We start from the raw sequence: 12,848 nt of genomic DNA, 5'->3' as shown, positions 1-12,848 counted from the left end.
TACATAGCCTTCCCCTCAAGTATGAAGGACTAGAGAACATTTTATTTTCTGTATGAACTAGAGGCCTGGTGCACAAATTCGTGCATGGGTGGGGTCCAGATGGCCCACCCCGATCTGGGCCAATCAGGGGCCGGGCTGGCCAAGGAGAGGGGCCGTGGGCCATTGTTGGGCCAGCCCCACCCCCTGGTTGAACTCCCGGTTGAGGGGACAATTTGCATATTAGCCTTTTATTATATAGGCTATATGGGAATACATATGTGTATAGTGAAGTGTATGTGTACACACACACTTATATCAACACATACATATACACATGCATGCATGTTTTAATTTTTCTGATCTTTAAAAGGCCTCCCTCCTTAATTTAGGAAGAGAGCATGTCCTCTGCCTTCTAGGTCAAAGCCATTTCCTGGCTTCATTAGGCAGGTTTTACAATGAAAACAGGTGGTTCCCGGATGACTGGCTTGGGATGAAAACAGACTCTAGAATCCAGGCACTTCCCTGGTATTGTCTTAAAACACATATTTCTCCATCATCACCTTATCCACTGTACGTCATTTCCGTGTCTTTAAGGGATAGCTATTTACCTTGCTCTCATCTTTGATCTGCAACTACCTGTAGTTTATCTCCATCTGAATGTTTTACTTCCCCTTTAACGCAGTCATGCAAATGGAATTAATCATTTTCCCTTCCAAATTTACTTCTCCGCTATCCTTTAATTCTCTGAGTGGTATAATCGCCCTGCTGGGTAACATGCTTGGCAGCCCAGAGCCTTCCCTGATTGCACCTGCCCCTCGCCCGGCAGTCGCCACCGCCTGTAGGTTCCACCTGGGTGATGGCTCTCGAACCTTGCCTCCTTCTCTGATTACGTGATCCCCCCCACAGATGCCCAGTCTCCTGGCCAGCTTTGCTTGCCAGGCTCCAGGGTCTTCCCACTCTCAGTACCACCTTCCTGAAGACCAGCTTTGGTCACATCACCCTATTCTCACAGTCTAGATGAACCCTTGTCACCTGCAGGATCCAGTTTATTTGATAGAGTGCTAGCCTCAGCCTTCCTTGGGTCTGCACAAAGTCACTCTCTCTCCAAGTCCACCTGCTCTTCTTGGCTCATGTCCATCTCTGCAGCTCTAGTTTGCATCTCTCTACCTCTCCTGTGCTACTTTCTTCATCTCCCTCCCTCTATCAAGGCCAGAGCACATGCCATTTCACTCCTGGTCTTTGCCCCAATCCCGTAGCAATTTGTGTCTGTGGCTCTAACGACATCCTCTCTTTCTTCCTAGTGGTAGTCAAGTTCATATGTGAGCCTAACCCTTCTTAGACTGTAAGGTTTTTGAGGACAAGCATTACCTTGGCCTCATCTCTGTACCCCCTTCTCCATCTTTGCCCATAGTATAGGGGCTCCATAAGTTTTGTTTCTTGAACTGGGGTCTATGGATCCTCATGCATTTTGGGGGTTCCACAGGTTCCAGACTTGTTACATTTTGTGTTTTCACTTGGATTATAATTTTAACACGGATTTGGTCTAAATATTTTCATACAATAGAGCTCCAGAGTTGCTGAAGTTGACGTTTCTCAGACTGATTTTTTTTTTAAGAGTTGACTTCAGTCTGAGGAACAAGGCAATGTCTACTTATTGGTAGAGTGAATGTTTATCTGTTGGATCTGTGAGTGAGTGAATGGATCAAGCTGTCCCTTAGCCAAACGCCCACAGCCTGAGGATTCTGCCAGGGCCGCGGAGCAGCTCCTGGGGGTAGGACAAAGTGTCAGAGGCTCTCACGTCAGGTCTGACTCAGGATTTCCTCCCAGCTGACCGTGCAGGAATTCTCCTAATGACGGGGTCTTGTCTTCAGAGACTAACCATCTTTTCACACAGAACCACAAGATGAGTTTCCTTTTCCGACGAGAGCAACATGACTTGGAGTCACAGGCAGCCGACCAGCACCACAGCCCAACAACGTCACTCCAGAAGGGGGCTGTTTCCAGAATCTTCCACTTAATAACCTCAGGCCCAGCTCTTTCCTCTGGCCTGCGCCTCATCCCTGGAGGTTTATTCCATTCTCCTCTCCTTTGGTTTTCAAAGAAGTAAAAGAGCGTAATGGTTTGGGATACAAGCCCTGAAGCCAGCCTGCTTGGGTTCCAATCCTGGCTTGCTATTTGCTTCGCTATGTGTCTACCGGCAAGTTACTTAACTCTACCTCTGATTCCCTTTCCTAAAACCATGAAGATAATAATAACAGCGGTAGCATTCTGGCCAGGATTAAATGAGTTAATGCAAATATCAAGTGCTCAACACAGTGCCCAGCACATAACAAGAGCTTTTTAAGTGCTGCTACTGCTGCTATTGTTATTAGCATCACTATCATCTCTGTCCTTTCAACTCTGTGTTCTGATTGTAAATAATTGACCATTCTGTGGTGCAAGGAACTCTCATCCAAGATTTCTGCACTTGTGCGTTTGAAAACATTTCCTGAGAGGTTTTCAATATTTTCTTTTCCGATCTGATTGATTTTGTGGCAACACATGCTCTCCCATTTGGCTCCTTTTCCCCTGCTCGATTCGTTATAGAAGTGTTCCTGTTCCTCTTAGTTTTATTTTTTGTTTTTTCCTCCCAGGGCAGCCATGCCAAGCCCTTCCTTCAATTGTTTCCCTCGAAAGACTATTTTGCACTGTTTTCTACCCATTGCCATGGCTATTCGCTGCCCTTTCATCCTCTTCCTATAAACTATTTCTACAAGTCCCTTCACTGTGCTTGTCATTCACGTCAGAACTCCCTCCAGGTTTTCGGTGTCTTTGTGTTAATGGAGTGTAAAGAATGTACGCAGTTTTCCAGATGTGCCCTCGCCCATCACACTTGTTCCAAGAAGGACCGGGACCTCATGCCTCACAAAGCGTGTTGGCAGCATCGAGTGACTCTGGCCTTTTTTGTTGCCTCCTGACGTTGAGACTCATGTGTAATCACCCCTGGCAACACTCTGCCATTGATTATCTGGCCTTCTAATGATTTCCCTCCAGATGTATTAAATCTCTTCCGCTCTCCCTTAGGTGAATTTCATTTGCTTGCCCATATTGCCATTATAGTATGTGGAGTTTGAAGTTTTTCTCCCCTTTGGTGCTAGCGTTCAACTTCACTTACTGCTGTGCTATCTGAATATGTCACCAACAGGCCACCGACCCGCCCTTCCGTATCATTGTCTCTGGGAGGCCACTGAACATGTCCCTTCACAGCTGTTTAAGAAGGTGGTGGTGGTGGTGCCAGGAGAAAGATCACAAAGACTTGTTATAATTATTTTTTACTTTAGGCCATGCTACTCTGTCCAGGACTATTTGTGCCATAATACAGAGGAAAGTTTCCTTGAGCTATTTAAAGCAAAGGTATTTAATTTTATTATCATTACTATTGTTGTTGTTATTAATCCTCACCCAAGGATATTTTTTCTATTGGTTTTTCAGAGAGACTAAAAGGGAAGGAGGCCCCAGCTGGTTTGGCTCAGTGCATAGAGCATCGGCCTGAGGACTGAAGGGTTCGATTCCTGGTCAAGGGCACATGCCTGAGTTGCAGGTTCGATCCCCAGTAGTGGGCATGCAGGAGGCAGCTGATCCATGATTCTCTCTCATCATGGTTGTTTCTATATCTCTTGCCCTTCTCCCTTCCTCTCTGAAATCAATAAAAATATATATATTTTTTTAAAAAGGGAAGGAGGAAGGGGGAGAGAGAGAGAGAAAGAGAGAGAAAAGATGTGAGAGAGACACATCGATTGGCTGCTTCCCACACACACCCCAACTGGGGCTGGGGTTTGAACCTGGAACCAAGGGACATGCCCAGAATTGAACCTGTGACCCTTTGATGTGCAGGCCAACGCTCTAACCACTGAGTTACACCGGCCAGGGCAAAGGTATTTATTTTAAATCAGCAATAGTAACTACACAAAAGATTTCTGATGCTGTGGAAAAGTTAAATCTTATTCAATATAAAAAATGATATGCTAACTAAGCTTTTTTACTCTGTGTAACTGATAGATTTGGGTCACAGGATTTCACGGGTTGTAACTAGTAATACACATCATTTTAAACAAAGTAAAAATTATGATTTCTTCTTATGTCAACCCATCTGGTTTCCCCAATTAGATTGTAAGTCTAATGAAGACAGGGATCTTATTTTATATTTCTTCTCAGCCCAGTGTCTAGTGAAGCTCTAAGAATGCTCAATAAATAGCACACTGTGGAATGCTAGGTCTTCTGTTATGTACTCATAAAAAGAATATTAGTTTGTCTTACTTTAAGTGAACTCTACCTTTATAAAATCCTATATTAGAGAATAAATATACTTGCCATAAGTAACATAAATTTTATAATATAAAAAAGACACAAAACTAGAAAAGTTGACTAATTTGTATAAATTGTTTTGTTACAAAAGAATATTCTACAAAAAGTTGTACTGCAGATCTCTGTTAAATATTGCCCTTTATACTTCAGTGATATGTAGAATTAGCAAAACTAAAATTTAATTCACATGTGATTTCAGGTATCATGTGTTCGGATTATAATTTGAACACTACAATTTTTAAGTGAATCAATATAATAACTGCAGTGGCCATTATAAAATGACAGTATAATTTTGGACAGGAAAGAAAACTTCGGAATCCTTCTAGTCCAATCTCTACATTTTATCGGTTGGAAAAGTGGCCTCTCTACAAGTTCTCAAAAACAAATGAAAGGCCGAATGAGCTAGGACGTGACTCCAGGCGGCTTCAGTCTTTGTTCAGGGTTTTTGCTAACACTTGATGCTACCTCTGAAACCTGGCTTATCCCCTTTACCTTCAAACTAGGCCAGGTTTCACATGCATGCCTATCCCCTCACAAGAAATGCAAGCTAAAAAAATTTTGAGCATAGAGTCAGGCAGGATATTCATTTTTATGATCGATAACCCAATGTCATTCCCAGTTCACTTGTCAGAACATAAAATGCAATAGACATGTTACTGTATTTTCCCTTTCTCGAACATTTAAGCGGTTGTGGACTCATATTTTCCATGAGTAAGTTTAGAAAAATTTAGACTATAGCCAGTCCAAAAATATGCCTCAGTTCTGAAAAAGAAAAATCATGTCACACAACAGTAAATATAATATTGGATCAATTCGATTCATTTAAATCCATGTATTCTGGATTCTTCCCAAAATAAACCTCTTAGTAATTTGTCTTCTCTGAGCTGTTCTTCATAAATCTAATTGCTGCTTTGTGCTTTTCTCTCGATGGATATTTATGTCTAATACATATTTCAGTTTCCTTCATTATTTTCTTCGGTTCTCAGCTAAATGTTCCAAAAATATATTCATTATTAAGACAACAATAAAATCTTTATATGCTGGCTCTTTTCCGACTAGTCTAGTGGCTCATGAATAATTATGCTGGTTTAATACCTACTCACCAGTTCTCTTAATTTCCTAAGGTGCCTGTCATCTTGATATGCTTATTTGTTTATTTTCAAATGTGTCACTGTCCCTGGTTAGATCAATAATTATTGTCACAAAGACATCTTCGCTTCCTAATTGTCTCAGACACTTCAATATGCTCCCATCAAAGATAAATTTAAACTATGTAGAACCTATCACTGCCATTTTAGTCTTCCATTTATAATTTTTCTGATTTACTAATGGGCACATCAATATTTGTTTTCCACACTAAGTATCTGGATGAGTCCTTGTTACCCTTGAAAAAATGCCTTTAATTTTGCAGGATGACTCACTATAAATTCCACTATTACCTAAGTGTCTGGACCACCAGGGAGAAGGCTGGCTTCAGAACCTGTCTTAGTTTCCAAGAACATATCTCCTCTCCCTGAATGAAGCAGGCCTGCTGGGCTGAACAAAAGGTCAGACGCTTGTCATGGGCAAAGCCTTATGATGTGCAATTTCATCCTGGACCGAACCCATGAGTTAGAGTCGCACACTGGAGAGAGCCCCAAGGACCAAGGTCCTGACGTCTGGTCTTCCCATTAGAACATCAAATGTATCACTTCAGCGAGTCAACTTAATCTTATGGGTCTAAGGGAATTGAATGAAATTATCTCTGAGCTTCATTCAAGTTCTTGCAACCCATTTTAGGGTGGATACAGCAGAGCATGATTGAAACAAGTACATGTACAATATTGTCAACTATAGTCACATTGCTGCACACCATGCCTCCAGAACTTATCATGTTTTCCCCCTTTCTCGGTTTAGTCCTGAAACAAATTAGCAAACCCTCATTGGCTGCTCTCAGCCCTGCAGGATGCTCTGACTCACCCTGCATCTCTACTTATCACAGACATTGTCCATATTGCTCTGGATATGGTGAGTCCCAACCCTCCAAGCTGTATGTATGCTGCTGGGAAAAAATTATAGGGAGCCTGGGAGTTAAAAGGAGCCTGATCTCACACAATGCTTTCCAGGAACAAGACAAAATTGGGTGGTTCAAATCAGGAACCATTAGGCATCAGGGGACCATTGCTGATTTTGCTTCTGAGCTGGTCACACAATGTTTGAAATCCCCACTTCAGTTATAAAACAGAGCCAAGTACATTTGCTGTCTACAAAACCCTACAGGGATGCTTGATGCATTTGCAAATTGCTTCAGAGCTCTCGGATGAAAGGTGCTATAAATTTAAATCACTTATGTGAGAAACAGGATAAGGGCCTCAGAGTAACCTAGTTTCTTTCCTCAGCACAAGCCAACGCCCCTGAGATTCCTGGGAGGAGCTTCCTCTGTGAGCGGCTATCTTGAAATGTCTGCGAATGGCAATGCTGTCATATTCACAATGAATAGTTTCATCCACAAATAAAAAGTAGTAAGTGCCCACGGGATGCTCTGCAGAGGAGCCAATGGCCACATGTTTCCTGAGATCAGTGGGAAAGATTAATTTCACTTTTTGAAGAGATTTAACAGAAAACATTTATCTGAAATCCTTTATTTTTAAATCTTTGGGATAGAGAATTTGTAAAACCATTTCCACTAAGCTTTAATGATAGGTGGTTCTGAAAAACCTATTTTGTATTGTAGCCCCTTTAGAATCATTCTTACTTCCTTTCATGAAGAAATGCTGAAAGCATCTAAATGTTGGAAGAATAAAGGCTTGGGTGAGGGGTGGGGGCGGGCAGCCTTACTAGAAAAAGCCTTGCTTCTTTCTTAGAAAGACTGGCATGATGCTTATGACCTCTCTTGAAAGCGGTCCCCAATTTTCAAAAGATCAACTAACCCAAACCTTCCTCTTGCCCTATGTAGGTTAAACAATGATAGCAGGTATAGCAATTGCCTTCCTTTCTTGGAAGGTGGAGGTGAACATCCGAAACCTAAAAATGACCACAACTTAAGCTAAAGAAACTCCAAATCTTACTAAATTATGAATGAATAAATAAATGCATCAATAAGGTACACATCATTGATTTATTCATTCAATGATTTATTCATTCACTAAATGTTTGCGATCATCTACTGTGTGCCAGACCCCGAGGAACAATCAACAGAAATTTACCAACATCTAAAACAAGCCTCAGGCTGTGCCATGATGCCCTGAGATTCGGGAGGTTGAGGTAAGCAGGCAAATGGGAAGAAAAATCATCTATTGTAGGTTCTCCTGGAAAATTCCAATTGCTGGCTGTACTGATGAGTACAACATTTTCAGAACATGTCCACTGAGAATCATTCTGTCATCTCTCTAAGGGGCCTCTCATTGGTATATCCTTCAGAGTGAAAAAGTGAGGGAAGGGAAGGATATGATACAGGAGAGAACAGCCTAAATACTTCCATTTAGGAACTTTTTGGATCTTCATGTATTTCACCAGGCACTGCATTTTTCCTGTGTCTAAGACGTTTATCAGAGGGTCACGGGTCAGAAAGTTCACCCTTTACCTGTTCTGTAGCCAGTGTTGTTGAGATACACAGCAAAAGTCCGAGGTTCGTGCATCGCCTGCCACGAGGGTGAAGAGCAGTTCTCGTTGTTGGTGTAGACATTGTGGTTGTGCACATACTTCCCAGTGAGCATGGAGGACCGGGAGGGGCAGCACATGGGCGTGGTCACAAAGGCATTGGTGAAAGTGGCCCCCCCATGTTCCATAATCTTTCTCGTTTTGTTCATGACTTGCAGGGACCCTGAAAGGCACAATTCCAGTGTTGTTTAGCCATTTTTGTCTTGTCACTCAGTGACTCTGTTCCCTTGATTTATTCATTTCCTTCCCTTGGCTTGAAGAAGTCTATAATTTCACCAGCTCTCATTTCCAGAACAAAATTAAAACATTTGGGATGCTACTATGTCAAGTATTTTGCAGAATAATAAACACACTTCAGCTTCTCTCCTCCTTAATCACAAGGGGGGAAATGCAGGCTAAGCTGATAATTAAAGCTGGAATTCTAGATACGGAGCAGATTCAAAGGCCAGCCGCCCTTTGAAGAGCGCAGAGAACGGTAGTCTCTTACATAACATCAACCCCCCCACCCACCACACATGCACAGAGCTAGTGACACTGCAGCGATGCCTACAGATAGTGCTCTAATCTATGAAAAAAAGAGGAAAACATTTTTCCTACTAAGTAAAAGTCCCTCCAAAATGCCTGCATTTAATTAAGAAAACAACAAAAAAAGAGATGAATGTAACTTGGTATCCTCTAGCAAACTCCCCAAATGCCTGCCCAGTGTTCCTCTGAGGATAGCACTACCAGCTTATATTTTCACCTGTTTGCATGTAATTTCAAAAGACAGGTTGTTTGCTTGTAAGAGAGCCATGATTCTAGTGCACTCAAAAGTACTTGCGTGGTAGAAAAATATTCCGTTTTCACGGTCAAAGATGAAATTGTAACCTAAGATTGCTGAGGAAGAAAAAAAAAAATCTATTTCGATTACTCTATCCAGCCAAACACTGCAGCTGAAACCCATCCAAATACTGCAGAGAAAAGCACAGGCCAGAATTCAATAGTCTTTTCAGGACTTGTCAAGAAATGCACTACAGAGCGCCACAGCCAAGCCCACTGCATTTGAATCCTGGAGCCTCACATTTCCAACAGGTCCCACTTCTTCCAGAGAAAGGGAGAAAGTCTGTGTAGTTTTCCAGCAAGGAAGGAAATCGTAATGCAAACCAGGCGAGCATTCACAGCAGAAGAGAAACGTGCCACCGTCCAAAAAGCCAGAGTTCGCCTGATTTTTTTCACATACCAGCTTTACCATTAGGCAAACAGGAGGAGGGTTTCTAATTGGGTCTCATTAGAGCTCCCTAAACTATGCTTCACTTAGGGGATCCCAACTGCTTCTTCCCCTCTGGGTGTCTTCGGGGGGGACCCCACAACCTTTTTGTAATCAGTGAATAACATGTCGTGAGCACCCATTTTATGCTGGGCATTTTATCAGCCTTGCACTCTGGGCTGGGCCCCAAGTGAAGCATGAACAAAGGAAATGGAAAATTCTCCGCTGCCGCTGGTCTTCAGTAGTAAATGATCTAAAGGAAAACCTACATTAAAAAATCCTTGGGGTTAATTGCAAAGCAACGTACACATCAGAATGGAGGTACAGCAGTAGCAGTACCTCTGAGGTTAGAGGGGACCTAGGGAGACTGTTCAATAAGGGTTCTGAAACGAGAGTTGAGAACAGAGGGAGGGAGAAAAACATGCAATGGGTGAAGTGGATTATTGGGAGAATGGGGAGGATGCTAGGAAGTGGAGTGATGAGTACACCACAATGGTTAGCTGGAATTGAAAAAAATATGGAGAAGTCTCTTGAAATGTGGGAGCCAGAGTGAGCAAAGAGCTGGAGGCTGGGCAGAGATATTTGGATTGGGTAGAATGGACAAAAGAAAGGCAGAATAGGTTCTTTGCCAAAGGCACGAAGAACATGGCAAGAAAAAAGTCTTTGAGGGGTGTTGCTGTGGCAATGGGAGTACAGGCAGAGGAAGGAATAGGCTGGTCCATCAAGGGTACAGCCAAGAGGTCACTGAAGCCATCAGGCCACAAGGTGATAAGAACCTGAACTGGATTGTGTTGCTAAAATAGAGCGACTCTATGAAGCAGATCCAAAGACTTCATAATGCATCAGAAGGCCATGAGTTAACTAATATCTCAAAGATTTCAGCATGAAGAAAAAGACTGAAAAAATAATTGTTTCACTGTTGGCCAAAAAATAAGTAAAAGGAAATATTCCATAGGGATCAAAGAAGTTCATTTTAAAAATGTTGCATTTTGTACTTGTGTTGGTTGATCGTACAGAGGGAAGCGTCCTGGAGACGAGTAGATGACTAGGGACATGGCGTGGGAGAGAGTGAGCGGTACATGCTGAAGTCTCTCAGCCCCCTCTCTTCTTCAGACATCCTCAGTGCTTACTCACTGTAATATCCTGATTTTGGGAAAATTTTCATTTCCTAATCATCTCTTTATTTCAAAGAATGAGCTCTCGGAGTTTTCTTTATGAGATTAGCTGGATTCAAATTTAAAAAAAATGCAGCTGGAAACCATCGTCCAAGGTCCCAAATAACAAAGCTACAATCTCTAGTTTATAGATGCATTTGGAGTGAAAATATGGGATGGTAGGTGGAAATCGGATCTAAGTTCAAATAATATGAAAATAGGCTAAAACTTAGCCCAATCGAAACCTTTGGAACTGCCCCAGCCAGGACTTGCCTCATTCTAAGTATCCTTAACAATTCCTGCCAATGCTCTGCTTCCAACTAGTCCCATGTCAAAGGGATCCATGAAGCGATTTGGTCGCCACCATCACTGTGACCACCACAGCTCCATCACTGGGGCTCCTGAAAGGGGCACCTAGCTTGAAGCTTCTTAATAAAGAGAACATTCTGAGACATCCTTCTCCAAATTTAAACATCATCCGGAGAATACATTAAATCACAGAATTCTGGGCCCACCCAAAGAAACAGACATAGTAACACCAGGGAAGGGCCTGAGAACTTGCATTTCTAACAAGCTCCGCGTCCGTAGACCACACTTGGAGAAGTATTCTAGGTTGGACACAGAACTAGGGAAGCCTAAAGCTGGAAGTGACTTTAGTGATTGCCTTGTTTTAAGTGATCTAAGTGGCTTCGACCATGTTCAAGGCTATCAGATGTTGTGTAGACAGAAAAAGAAAACACTGATTTTATATTTCCTCTCAGGTTCTCCTCTAAGAGCTCCACATGCATCAGCTCATTTAATCCTGACAACAACCCTTCGTAGTAGTGGTGCTGTTTTTATTATTCCCAATTTATGGATGTTAAAACTCAGATGTAAAGGCTTAACTAACATACACGGGGCCACACAGAGCGCAGATGCAAATACAGGCAGCCTGCTCCAGAGACCAGCTCTTCAGCTCATGAGACTGAGCACGGACTGTGACACTGATGTTTTCAAGACAGTGAAAGAGAAATGATGTCTGCTTGTGGTCAAGATATGCCTCCCTTTCTGTAGTCTCATATTCTGCTCCATCTGGCCTTTAAGGGGAGATACTGACAGACACTAATGCCTGCCTCTTGCCCTCCCAAGGGTTGAAGGCATCGTCGTAGCTTAGGCCCAAGAGAAGGGTGAGTGGGCTGAAGATGGGTCTGTCTGTAGTAGCTGACAGCCATAATGGTGTCAAGCTCAGCTTCTGATCTCAACCAGGATTCCCTGGTTAGACTCAGAGGATGGAGTGCAGGAATCATACCTCTTCTCTCTGTAAAGCAAGCTCGCATGCACCAGCGAGGGAAGCACACAGCATCTTCTGTTTATGGCTATGCAATGACTAATATTGGTCAATAACGCTGCCTTGCCCTGCATCTATTGCCATGTGATTGTACCATTGATTTTTTCATTGGGAAGCTCTATAAAAAAGTTTCCTGTAATAGAACTCATAATTATGCATTTACAGCTATTGAGAGGAGTGGGTGGGACAATGTCCTGTCCTATGGTAGGAAGGGCAACGATGTCCTTTGTTTTAAGATGAAGCTCCTCACCTCTCTGGGTTTCAGGCCTTTGGTGCCTAAAATGCAAACCACGCTGGTTCACAGTTATCAGAACAATTATTTCACAGAAATGATATGAAACTTAAGATGGAAGACTCATGACAATATTCCCACAGCAGGGCTTAGGAGGATAAGAATAAGAAGAGAAGGAGACTTGAACTTGTGGGACAACATCTGATTTTGCCACAGATTGGCTTGAGCATGTCATTTACTCTCTTCATTTGTGCTTTTCATCTGTAAAATGGAGCTAATAACAGTTCCCCTGCCCAGTTTACAGCATTGATGGGGAGCCAAGGGCGCAGGGCCACAATTTCACTTGGTGCTCATCTCAACCCCACGTTTAGTTTTCTCATGCCTTTCCCATCTCCCTCTCTGTAATCTACATCTCAATTCCAAAAGCTGGGTTAAGAGTAGAGAGGTTACCCCAGGCTGAATGTATCCCTGAAAATTCGTATGTTAAAACCTAAGACACCAAGTGATGATAGCAGGAGTAAGACCTTTGGAAGGTGATTAGGTTATGAAGGTAGAGTCCTCATGAATGGGATTAGTGCTCTTATAAAAAAGACTGCAGAGAGCTCCCTTGACCCTCTGCCAAGTAAGGACACAGTGAAAAGACAGACATTGATGAACAGGAAATGGGTCATCACCAGACATGGACTCTGCTGGTGCTTTGACCTTGGACTTCCCAGTGTCCAGACTATTTATAAGTCACTAAACCCCCCAGTCTATAAAGGGTTATAACAGCCCAAAGAGATGATGATTGAGGTCAACTACTTTTTCTATTCTTTAAGACTTAAAGTGTTAATGCTGGCTTATAGTTAAAAATATCAGTTAATCCCCACTGCCACACAAACCGCCCTTCCCCCTTAAGCTAAAAGCCTGACTTATTATCATTTACAG

General features: G+C 42.6%; 1 protein-coding gene across 1 annotated transcript in view; it reads right to left on the bottom strand.

Annotated features, from left to right (window-relative positions):
* Window positions 1-12,848, bottom strand: part of SULF1 (sulfatase 1) — a 159,044-nt gene that overhangs the window by 57,362 nt on the left and 88,834 nt on the right. The window contains exon 6 of the mRNA XM_081111003.1: window positions 7,886-8,125. Within this exon, the coding sequence (XP_080967129.1) occupies window positions 7,886-8,125 (240 nt within the window). The remainder of the gene's footprint in view (window positions 1-7,885; window positions 8,126-12,848) is intronic.

Source organism: Myotis nattereri, assembly GCF_964212035.1.
Source record: "Myotis nattereri genome assembly, chromosome: 17".
Taxonomy (NCBI): Eukaryota; Metazoa; Chordata; class Mammalia; order Chiroptera; family Vespertilionidae; genus Myotis; species Myotis nattereri.
The sequence above is the reverse complement of the archived record's forward strand: the minus strand, read 5'-3'. Positions and strand labels throughout refer to the sequence as shown.